This window comes from Antechinus flavipes, chromosome 6, assembly GCF_016432865.1.
Source record: "Antechinus flavipes isolate AdamAnt ecotype Samford, QLD, Australia chromosome 6, AdamAnt_v2, whole genome shotgun sequence".
Classification (NCBI taxonomy): Eukaryota; Metazoa; Chordata; class Mammalia; order Dasyuromorphia; family Dasyuridae; genus Antechinus; species Antechinus flavipes.
Genome location: NC_067403.1, coordinates 150,459,334 through 150,472,312, shown reverse-complemented (window position 1 = coordinate 150,472,312; position 12,979 = coordinate 150,459,334). Strand labels below are relative to the sequence as shown.

General features: G+C 32.9%; 1 protein-coding gene across 2 annotated transcripts in view; it reads left to right on the top strand.

Annotated features, from left to right (window-relative positions):
* Positions 1-12,979, top strand: part of EIF4E (eukaryotic translation initiation factor 4E) — a 45,539-nt gene that overhangs the window by 24,413 nt on the left and 8,147 nt on the right. For both annotated transcript variants that reach the window (XM_051966489.1, XM_051966488.1), the window contains exons 2-3: positions 7,726-7,832; positions 10,869-10,964. In XM_051966489.1, the coding sequence (XP_051822449.1) occupies positions 7,726-7,832; positions 10,869-10,964 (203 nt within the window). The remainder of the gene's footprint in view (positions 1-7,725; positions 7,833-10,868; positions 10,965-12,979) is intronic.

Sequence of the window (12,979 nt, the reverse complement as noted above, 5' to 3'; positions counted from 1 at the left end):
CTTGTTATAGACAAATTTGATAGATAGATATAGCTATATTATAGTCATTGACTATTGGGTCTTGTGTCCCTATTGTATTCCTCTGATTCACTACTCTTTTCTTAGTATCAAATAGTTTTGATGACTGCCACTTATTATAGTTTTAGGTCTGTTGTAGCCAAGCCACCTTACCTCCCCCTCTCCCTCTCCCCTCCCCTCCATTCAGTCCCTTGATATTTTTGGTATTTTTGTTGAATTTTGTAATTTTTTTCTCTAAAAGGTAATTTTTTTAGCAATTTGGTATGGCACTGAATAAGTAGATTTAGATAGAATTGTCATTTTTAGTACAATGTTGGCCTATCTGTGAGCAATTCATATTTTTCCAATTCTTTAGATGTAACTTTATTTGTATGAAAAGTGTTTTTCTAATTGTGTTCGTGTAATTCTTGGCTGTGTTTTGCTAGGTAGACTCCCAAGTATTTTGTCTATAGTTATTTTAAATGGGATTTCTCGTATCTATTACTGCTGAGCTTTGTTGGTAACATAAAGGTGCCTGAGATGTGGGTTTATTTTATATCCTGCAGCTTTGTTAAAGTTAATTGTTTCTAATAGTTTTTAGTTGATTCTCTAGAATTTTCTACATGTAGCATCATGTCATCTGCAAAGAGTGATAATTTTGTTTTGTCATTACATATTTTTAATTCCTTCACTTTCTTTTATTGCTAAAGATAATATTTCTAGTGTGGTGTTGAAAAATAGTGGTGACAGTGGGCATCCTTGTTTCACCTCTTATTTTATTAATAATGCTTCTAGCTTATTCTCATCACAATAGATGTTTGCTGATAGGTGGTTGCTATTTATTTAAGGAACTCTCCATTCTTAAGCTCTGTAGTGTTTTTATTAAGAGTGGGTATTGCATTTTATCAAGTTCTTTTTCTGTAGCTATTGTCATATGATTTTTCTTAGCTCTAATTTATATGATTATGCTGATATTTTTCTTGATATTGAACCAGCTTTGCATTCCATTTGATGATAAATTGCTAAAATCTCTTTGCTAATATTTAAGTTTTTTGAATCAATATAAATTGGTCTATAATTTTCTTTCTCTGTTTTAGCCCTTCCTGGTTATAGATATCAGTATCAGCACTTATCTCTACCATGAAAATTTAATTTATAAACATCCTTTTGGTTTACTTTTGCTCTCCAGCACCAGTTATTGGCACTCTCCCCTTCATTGAACCTCCCCTTCCTTGAACATTCCAGATGTTGAAGTTGGCATTAATAATGCTTTATTTTAACATTTTTAATTGTTTTATTTTTAATGTATGGAATAAAGCATTTCCATAACAATATAATTTTTAAAAAATGATTATACATGAAACTAATTCTGTTGTTTCTATTCTATTGTTAAACTTATTTTAAACATATAATGAAATTATGAAAATTTCCTTTTTATCCTTTTCTTTTTACCCTCTTCCTTTTCTTCCATGGTTACCATTAGACAAATATGTATATGTGTATAATATCATTCTACACATACTTCTATTTTATTGGTTCTTTCTCTGGCTGTAGATAATGTCTTCATATATCTTTTTAATTAATTTGGATATGATAGTCAAAATGAGTTGCTCAGATTGTTATTGTATATGATACTGTCTTGACTCTTCATTTCGCTCATTATTTTGTGCAAACCTGCCTATGTTTTTCTAAGCCGATTGAGCTCATCATTTCTTCACAAGATGGTAGCATCTCTTCACAGTCATATACCACAAGTTGGTTAGCCATTCCCCAGTTGATAGGTATTCCCACAATTTCCAGTTCTTTGCTTGTGTAATAACTCTTTGGGCATATATCCATATTGCTTTCCAAAAGGGTTGAATCAGTTTACAATTCTGCCAACAATGAATTAATTAGTGTCTCACTTTTTCACATCCCTTCCAATAATTTTTTCCCTTTAAACATTTTAGCCATTCTAATAAGTGTAAAATGATATTTCAAGGTTTTTTAAGGTTTCTAATCAATAATGATTTAGAGTATTTCTCATTATTATATAGTATTTTTATTTATCTAAAAACTGGCAATTTCATATCCTTTGACCACTTATCAGTTGGAGAATAAACTTGTATTATGAATTTGACAAAGTTCTTTGTATATTTAAGAATTAGACCTTTATCTGAGAATCTCTGTATAAAAATTTTTGTGAACTTTTTGCTTTCCTTCTGATCTTGGCTACATGTGTTTTATTTGAACAAGGGGAGACAACACACAAATAACTATATAAACATATCCTTATATCCATATATATCCTTTATATAGGATAAATTGAAAGTTACTAACAGGAAAAAAAAAAACAGATTAGGTTTTCTTTTACAAAGAAGATGGCGTTTTAGTTAGGACTTGAAGATGCTGGGCAAGTCAAGGAGAGCAAAATGGAGAGCATTCCAGATACTAGATGGAGTATGGACTGGAATGGGGATAAACTTAAGGAAGGGAGAACAACCAGTATACTGGTGCATTTTTTTTCATGCTTGAGTGAGTAAGGGTCTTGGTGTTTACTAGGTCGTGATAGTATTAAGAGGACTTGATTTTGAAAGGTATTATATGAGTTAACTTTGAAATATCTTTGGGGCATCATCCTAGTTTGAGATGTTCAGTAGGTTTTGGGAATTGGGAAATGGGAAACTGGAAAGAAATACCGTCTAATAAATACAAGTATTTGCATAGAGTTGATAATTTAACACATAGGAACTATTGTTGCTCTATATATTGAAAAATAATCTTTCTTTGAAGATGCCTCTGAGTGATCACTGAATAACTTTTATTTTGAGAGGCAGAGGCAGCATGATAAAAAAGAATCAGCCTTAAAACCAGGAGAAACCTGGATTTCAATTCTTTGATCTCATATAACAGACTTAGTGACCTTGGAGGAACAGGTCATTTTTCCAAAGCTGGTGCGCGCCCCCCCCTCCCCACCCTCCCATGGGTGTTCAATAGTTAAAATCAAACAAGTTCCCAAGCCATTAAAGCATGTTTAAAATCTCTTTTAGATACATTTCTTAACTTTTTGTGACCTGTGGCATAATACATGATCATGTTACAGTATTTCGTCTCCGTTTGGGAATTTCTGTGATTCCAGAATTCTATTTTTCATTATATCTCTTTATTAGTTTTATCATTTCCTCGTTGAAAAAAACTTTTTGGTGAAAAATCCCCAAGTTTTATGTTACATATCTTAAAATGTGAATGTGCCAAGATCTTACCATTTTTACTGCCAGCAGTTTAGGGGTAGCCTGAAATGAAAAATTGGAAGTTTCATCAGTAAAAATTACCATTATTCACTTTTCTGGTTTACCAGTCTTTGCATTGTCTTATGATTTAATAGCATCAATTAGCAGCTAATATGCCTGTGGCCAGGTTTCCCTACTCCACCAAGGATAGAAACATAGCAGCCACTCCCTGGCCTAGTTGATTGGCTCAGAAGCTTTGAGCTTTTCTTTTTCTAGCTCCAACTCCTTTACCCATCCTTAGCAGTCCTGTTGGCTCTCTACTACAGGAGACTTAACTTGGGGGAAATCCATTGGTCTCAGCTTCCCTGGGAGAAAGATAATATTAACCTGCATTACTATTGTACCTGGCCTGGAAGCTGTTTTTTGATTGATCATTTCACTGTTATTCCAATTTCCTAGAAGTCCATTATAAAAGAAATCAATAACAGTTGTTCCAGCATTCAAATTCCTTTGAAGGTATTTGTTTGTTTTCTCAGGAACAATTATTTTCCAGGAATAACTTATCAATTTTTGGCATGTTCCTTGAAATATCTCAATACCAACAACTATATGATTGCAGTACCTTAATGGTTATTAAAGTGTGCTCTTTAAGAGCTACAGCTTTTTCAATAATTCCTTGGAATAATAGCCATTCACAAAAATAAATCCTCCAAAATTAAGAGCAGTGATATAAATATGTGTAGCATAAAATCCAGTACTCATTTGACAGAGATCTAAGCAAAATTGGAAAATTAGCTTAGTATGTTTTCATCTGGTTAAAGTCAACTTTTTTGAGTCAGTCTTGTGTCAGCAGCAGCAGCAGAAGTAGATCTATGTGCATGACAATTTTGGTCACAAAATCAAACTATTTCAAAGACACTGCTTGTCCAAAATAATTTGCACATCACTTTAAATAAATCAAAAAACTTGCAGTTTCTGGGACAGCTAGGTGGTGCAATGGATGTAGCACCAGCCCTGAAGTCAGGAGGACCTGAGTTCAAATTTGGTCTCAGACACTTAATACTTCTTATCTGTGTGACGCTGGGCCAAGTCACTTAACTCCAATAGCCTCAGCAAAAAACCCAAAACTTTCAATTTCCTTCCAACTCACAATCTATGGCCTCAAGATAAAAAATTGTCACTTTAAGTCCCTTTCAGGTCTAATTTCTAAATGATCCTAATATCGTAGAAGTCAAAAGGAATAAAAGGTTATTCCTGAAGTCTATTGATTTCCCTAATTGTGTTTCTCTCTTAAAAGAATAGTTCTTTTGGAAGTCAGATTGAGGTTTTACTTAAGTTTAAAAAGATAGTAAACTAATGGAAAAATTAGACTGTTGTAAAGGAATTTTTTAGAATTTGTCAAATGGTCCCTTTACCTTTTCCCCAATAACCAAGTTTTAAAGATTCTATTCTAATACATTCTTAATCTTTAAATGTGGTATCAGTCAGAAATACTAAGGCACTTTAATCATTTCCCTAAATAATTTTGCAAAGCACTTTTTACAAATATTAACTATTATATATTTTAACTTGGTTTATCCTTACTACAACTTTGGCATGTAAGTGATATTAGCCTCATTTTTTTTTTAACAAATGGAGAAATTGAGATTGTAACAATGTTAAATGACTTAGTTAAGTCATACAACTATTAAGTACCTGAGGCTACATTTAAACTCGAGTTTGTAGAAGTTCTCCTAATCACTATACAGTGATTAGAACTTCGTAAAAATAAAGGAAAACTTAGGTTTCATAAAGCTTTTTAGAGTCCACAAAAGTTGACTTTAAAGAATAATAGAAAATATCGGATTCGAACATATTTTTACTCTTTTTAAATAAACATTTAAAAGGGGGACAGGAATGGTATTGAGCAGAGACAAAAATAAATAGTCTAAATGGAAAGAGTTTTGAATTTATTTAAAAAAAACACACACACACTTAGGTTCAAATTCCAGTCCTGTCCTTAATAAGCTATGTGACACCAAGTGTAGACAGTTACTTTATTAGAGTATGTTCTCAGGTAAATCAGGGAAATTCTCTGTGTAAAATGGTATGTGTGAGAGAGAGGGGGATGGGGGAGGGAATGTTCCAGGTGTTGTTCTGTGATATTTATTTCTATTATTAATAGAATAATGTTAATGTGAACACAATTACAAGTTATATAAACATTCATAGAATTTGAGATTTGCTGGGGACTTGAGTGATCACTTAGTTCAATCTGTATGTGAAAGAAATCCTTATTCATCCCTTTTCAAATGATCATGTTTGAAAACTTCAGAGAGATGATTAGTACCCACCGCCTCTGTCATGGAAAATGTATAATACAAAGAAGTAATTTTACATTTTAGCCAAAATATTTATTTTATGTTTAGAGAAGTTGAACTTTTGAAACTTGTTTTTTTTAAAAAAAAATCTTTTGGGGAATTTCAGACCTTTATGGAGGGGTAATCACACCTATTTCTGACCCCCTCAAACACCAGCTGGCCCTTTACCTATATTTTTGTCATTTTGTCCTAATCATAATATTTAGATAAGCAGAAATTAGGAAAAAGATTAGTAAGCTACTATGTTAGAACTGGAGTAAGATTCTGATAATTGTTAAGTCTCAGTCCTAATGTTTTTGGTGTCTTTAAATTTTATCTCAATTTATAAACATTTAATTCTGAGTTTATCGAAATATTAACAACTAATACTTGGTTATGTTTTTTGTTTTTCTCCTTATTGCCTTGATCTTTCTTTAAGGAAAGGAAAGTAATACTTAGAATAGGTGTTTTTACTAGCAGAAGTAAGCTCTGGCATCTTGAAACATTAAAAGTTATTATTAATATTAGCCTTTGGAAAATTTTTTGAGCGAAATTAAATACACATATTGAAGGTGAATTGTGAGGTTAATGAAAGGCAAATCAAGTTAAATGGCAAATTTGATTTCATTGTACACCCAGAGGCTGTAAGAAATACCTTCTCTTTTGAAATGTGATTATCTCCCTTTTAAGTAAGCATTACAAATATGCTCATAGTAAATACCATGAAGGTAACTATGCAGTAACATCTTTAAATTGAAGGTAGTACTGGAGCTCTATGAAGAGCTTCCAAAGCTCTTCCAAATTAAATCAACACAGCTTGATATTTTGTGACTTCAGTGAAGGGATCATTGAAAATAATTTTGGGAAATAGGGTTAGTTCTAGAGAAATGAAAGAGGCCCAGGGATCAGTAACTGATTCAAAAGCATGAGATTTCAATAATAGTATTTTCTGAGAACTTGGAAGTGTTGAATAGAGAAATCGTTGATTATTAATGGAAAAGGAAATTGAACATGTAAAAAGGGTAGGAAAGATTACTGATAAGAAAGCAATTTCAGATTCAGTTTTTTATGTGAAGTCAGGTCCATAACCAATTAGAACAAATATACAAGCCCAATTTCAACATGACTTTAAATAGACTTTGTCTCTTGGAAACTCTAGTACGGCTACCCCTTGGGTTTCCTTTTAGGCCAGAAGGTCTTGCTTTGGCCAGCTTTCTCCAGTTTGAGTTTTGTAGTCAAATGAAAAGTTCCTTGCAACAATAACTAATACTCATATACTGCTATTACATTCTTTTATGATAGATGCCTGTGAAGTCTGTCTTGAAAGAAGAGGGGAAACTGTATTATAAGCTTTAGAGGTAGTAGGTTTCTTTCTGATGGTTAGTATTAGGGATATTCACATGGTGGAGTTAAATTCAGAAAAGCATTTTCCCAGCTGTTTCATAAATGTCTGTTGAATTTAGACTAGAGTAACATTTTACTTGTAAATAACTTAACTATGCCACTTTGCTGAAATGAAATATGAGCTACTAAAAAGAACTGGGAAATTGAGGAAATGCCACTCAATTGAGGAATTTGGCTGAAAAAATTTTTATATGGTTGTGCTATATAAAATGATGCAGAAGGAGATGGCTTTAGAAAAAACCTGGGATGACTTGTGTATACTGATACAAAAAAAGTGAAGTGAGCAGAAACTGGAGAACATTTGTATAAGTAGTAGCAATATTGTAACAATGATTTAACTGTGAAATAGCTAGTTTATCCTTATCAATACAATGATCCAAGAGAAATCCTAAGAACTCATGATAAAAAATGTTGTCCACCTCCAGAGAGAGCGAACTGATAAATTCTGAATGCAGATTGAAGCATATTGTTTCTCATGTCTCATGTGAGGAGGAGAGAGGAACAGCATTGCTAATGAAGGAAATGTTTTGCCTGAGTTGATGAATAACGAAGTATTGCTTGCCTTCTCAATGGGTGGGAAAGAGATAGAGGGATAGAGAATTTGGAACTCAAAAAAAAAAAAAAAGGAATGCAAATATTTTTAATAATTATATGAGACATTTATATATCTATATCCTTAGCTTGTAAAATGGAGTTGATATTTAGAGATTGGAGTTAAATCAAGCTTTTTAATAGACCAGATTTTAACCATATAATATTTGGTTATTTTTCTGTAGGAAACCACCACCACTCCTAATCCCCCACCTGCAGAAGAAGAAAAAACTGAAACCAATCAGGAGGTTGCTAACCCTGAACACTACGTTAAACATCCACTACAGAACAGGTAAGCCTTTTGAACATATCCTAGGTTTGATTTGTTTGTATGGAATTCCGACCTCATCTGTTATAGAAAAGACCTCCTGTGACAGTTTCATCCATTTATCTGTAATTTATGGTTTTAGAGAATTACGAGGACTATTTCGGAAGACTTGGACTTAAGTCTTTCTGGCTTCGGAAAGCTCTGTTATACTTGTATGCCTCTTAGAAGTTTATAACCACTAAAAATATGTTATGCAATCCTTTAGTCTTTAATCTGTTGTGCCTGTGGCACTTCTATCTCCCTTTTATTCCATAAATAATTCATGTACATTAGGATCATATAGTTCATGTAGTTATGAACTTTATTAAACGGCACTGATTTCAGTATAAGACATTCTATGTGACTCATGTATAACTTGAATGTACTATTAAATGGTTAACTTTAAGTAGTATATAAAGTTTTGAGCTGAATTTTGTACTTGCTGGACACTAGAAATAAAAATTTTTTATTGCTATGTTTTTTATATAGTAATTTCTTAGAACAAAGTTTTTGTGGAATTGTGGTGGTTTTTGTTTGTTTTTTGGACCATGGCACCTTACTAGTTTTTGTGTGTATGTATGTATATGTATATATGTGTTTATGTGTGTGTGTATATGTGTATATGTATATTTCTCTCCCTCCACCCCTTCTCTCCCTCACCCCCAGGCAATTGGGGTGTGGTTAAGTGACTTGCCCAAGGTCATAGAGTTAGGGAAATGTTAAATGTCTGATACCAGATTTGAACTCAGGTCCTCCTGACTTCAGGGCCAGTGCTCTATCCATTGCACCACCTAGCTACCCCTAATTTTTTTTTTTTTTTTTAACACAAGAAGAAGTAAAAATCAACATTTTTTAAATGACATAATTTTTTCATACCTGCAAACCTACGACCTCATCTGTAAGTTGAAGGAAGTGGGTGGGGGAGCTATTTCCATAGATGTTATCTTTGGGGCCATGCTTGTTTTTCATCGTTTCGTAGCATTCAGTTTGATTTGTTTTTTGCTTATTCTTTAGTCTGTGTGTATGTATGGTTTTCATGAGTGCTTATTTCACTTTACAAGTATTCATTATGTATTCTACTATACTTGGGTATCATGATTTGCTATGCAATTTCTCAGCCACTATCGGACTTTGTTTACAATTCTGTGCTATTCCAAAATGTGCTGCTATGCATATTTTGATGTATATGGAGCTTTTTGTCAATGCCATCTTTAGGATATATGCCTTCTAATGTGTTCTGAGTCAAAGGATCTTTGTTGGCATTTTTTCCAAATGGCTTTCAAGAATGTGTTTTACAAGTTAACAGCTCTAACAACAGTATGTTTGTGATGTCTTTTCACACACCCTCCAATGTTGATCAATTCTATTGACTCTTCTCATTTTTTATCTTTGTCAATTTGTTGGATATTGGAAATAAAAATATTAAAAATAATATAGTGATTTTGTCTTTAAATATGAGCATCATTACAGTGGGTGGTGATATTCAAATAAAAATGCCATATGGTGATAACAACAAAAAAATAAGCATATAGCTGATGGCCAAAGGATAATCCAGGGAAAGCAATAGGGTTTAAACATCTGTGTGTCAGGAACTGTGCAAATTTTAAAAAATACAATAATAGCTTTTTAATTTTTCAAAATACATGCAAAGATAGTTTTCAACATTCACTCTTGCAAAACCTGTGTTCCAGATTTTTCTCCCTCCCTTTCCTAGACTATAATACAGTATATATTAAACGTGCATTTCTTCTAAACATATTTACACATGTATATCATGCTTATGCTAAATATTTTTTAAAGTATTATCTTGTTTGATCCAGAAGTGTGAACCTAGTTATTTGGGAGGACTAGAGAGAGAGTGTATATAATAAAATAAATCAGCAAGCATTAATGTTCTTTAATGGTGTGCGTGTGTGTGTGTGTGTGTGTGTGTGTGTGTGTGTGATTTGAATCATTGATAATTTGCTGAAGGATAGTATAGAGGGAATATTTCCAGTGTTGTTACTTTTACATCCATTTTTTTGCAACTGTAGGCCTCAAAGTAATGTCATCCTTTTATTAAATCCATAATATTAAATGCCTGATTCAAGGTCTCAAATCAAATAGTCTTTGCAGATCCTTTATCACAATGTATTTTCCAAAGAATGGGAGACATTTTTGTGAATAGCAATTCTCCCTTTCCTCCTCCCCCAACTTCTTTAGCATTGTCAGAGAATGAGGAGTTAAATTTGTGGGTCAGATAACTGATTTTTAATAAGTTACTATATTGCATCTCATTATGACGAGGCTTTTCTTTTGAAAGTCGATCATATTATCCCCATTTTCTAGATGAGGAAACGAGTCAGAGGTGAAGAGACTTGGCCAGTCACTTATAATTGGAAGTAAAGGAATGACATTAGAATGCAAGCCTCCTGAGTTGAGGTGTATGTACTTTGAAATATTTGAGTGTGATTACCATAAGATTTTAACTAGATCTGAATCTGCCAGAGTAGTCTTTATGACATTAATGAGAAGCTCCTTTTATGTTGTGATTCTTTATGTTGAGGGAATCACTTGTGAATTGTCAAATATTGCTGTATTACAGTTAGAATTTTTGAAAATCACAATAGTTTGACATATACTCTCTTTAAAAGTTTTGGTACTTGAGTTTAAGAATATGAAATGGAAAATTCATTAATTCAGACTCCTTCATTTCTTTGCAAATTAGTCCAGCCAGATAAGTTTACATTTATAATATGTAATATGGTTACACAAATATTTAATATTTATATATATATGAAATTTGAGAAATTGCAAATATTTGTAGAATAGGTTAGAATTCATAATTCTTAATCTCCAGTGCAAGTCAACTTCTCAGTTTACTTAACCTCCTGTAGAAAGTTTCTCTGTTAGTTTCATTTATTTGAATAAAAGCATATGTTCCTTATTATATTTACCTCTGATTTCAGTTATCTCTCTCTCTCTCACTCTCTCTCTCTCTTTTTTTTTTTTTTTTTTTTTTTTTTTTTTTTTAATTTTTAGATGGGCGCTCTGGTTTTTTAAAAATGATAAGAGCAAAACTTGGCAAGCAAACCTTCGTCTGATCTCTAAGTTTGATACTGTTGAGGACTTCTGGGCGTAAGTAATCTTTTATTTGAGGTTTGTTTTTAAATTCTAGATTAGTTTGCTTTTATGATAATGGTTATATTTTTATGTAATTTGGGGTCATTAGCCATTAGTTATATAAGTCTTGTTGAATTCATTCTGTGGTCTGAATAATGTGAACATTAAAACTTTTTCCTAAGAATTAGACATGGAAGTCATGGGAATCTTCTCAGCATCCTTTCAGCTTCTGACATTTTCCTTCCTGCTTCTAAAAGTATTTGACATTGGTAATTTAAACCCCTCACTATACTGGATCATGACTAGGAATTCTGGGGAAAGGAGGAGAAGAGGAAAGAGAGAGTTCATGATTTGAATCACCCTTATGATCCTTCTCATGCGCTGCTGCCCTCAATCTGAGTTTCTTTATGTATGCCTGGTGTTTGTATCAGTGAAAAATATTGACCAAAATTTGTAAGAGTGCCTAAATTAATAGTCATTTTTTTTTTTCCTCTTTTCTACTTGGGAGTAACTTCTAGCAAAATTGGTTGTACATATGCTTACTTCTTTTCACTCTGAGCCAAATAACTGACCACAATAAAAATGGAATGGGACTTTACCATGAATTGTATATAGTCTCCAGGAACCCAGTGTTGGAAAGTACTTGTCTGGACATACAATTTTAATAAATACTCAGATCCAGACTCTACCCCATCTGTGTCCACCCATACTCCAGGGCAATTCAGTCTTTTGGTTAAACTTCTATCATTTTGAGAGGTCAAAATTGTGTGTTTGTATCTCATCAGTTATACAATTCTTAATCCAACTGACCATTTTACTATCTAGTATACTTTTTTCTCCTTTCCCTATTCTTTTCCCTTTCCTCTTTCTTTTCCTTTCTCTCCCACAAGGACATCATGAGTGTCGAGATAACTTTTTTTTTTTTTTTTTTTGGTCAAGATAATCTTGACGAAATCCAGGCATAGTATGTCCTTAGCTTTCTTCCAAGAAGTTTTCTTAATCTTTGATAATAAGAATAAGAAATTAATCAATTTTATTATGATCTGTTGAGATCATCTACTCTTTGAAATGCTCATAAAGTCTAGAATCTAGACTCTCATGTTTGAACCACCCCATATTTATTCAGTGCAATTAGTCTAACCTCAGGCCCTCATAGCCTTTGATCTAGGTTATTGAACAGCCTCTTAATTACCTCAAGTTTTTACCCGCATCTGTCCCTTATATGCTACACACTGTCTCCATAGTGATTTTCTGTAATGATAGCGTCTTATCAGCAACTCTATTGGATCCTTATTGCTTCTGGTATCAAATAAAAACTCTTATATAGAAACCCTTTATAACCAGCTATCAACTGTCTTCCCCGCCTTATTTGACATCACTTCCCCTCTTACACTAAATAATCCAGCAATACTGACCTTCTTTCTTCTCTTCCCCCATTCTACTTTAATCTCTTGTCTTCATACGAATTGTTTGAAATACTTTCCCTCTGTGTAGGTTATCTTTTTTTCTCTTTCTCTTGAAGACAAAGATCATAGCATCACATTCTAAATGAAGCTTTTTCTGATTCTACCAGTTGCTGGTGTGAAGCCTCTTTCCCCATTATATCTATATTCACCTTTTATTTATAGTGCATGTGCACACACACACACATAAATATATATGTACTTTTCTTTCCCTTTGACTGTAAACTGCTTGTGAGTAGGAACCTTTTTTCTTTTTATTTGTATCCTCAGTGACTAGCATATTGAGCCTGACAATATAGTAAGAAAAAAGGAGCTCACCTTCTTTGTTTGAAGTATCCACCTCTTTTTGAAAACAAGGACATTTGCTCATATCTGGTACAGTGTGGTACCTTGCCCTTTTACTAATTTCTCAGAAATCAATGACAGTTCTCCAGTAGTACCCCTGAGATGATCCACTGTGCCTGGTAACTTAAACTAATTAAGAGCAGCTATATATGCTCTACTATCTTCTCAGCTGTTTTGGTTTTCATTTTTCTATTAACCATTTATTTGTATTCTCTCTTTTGT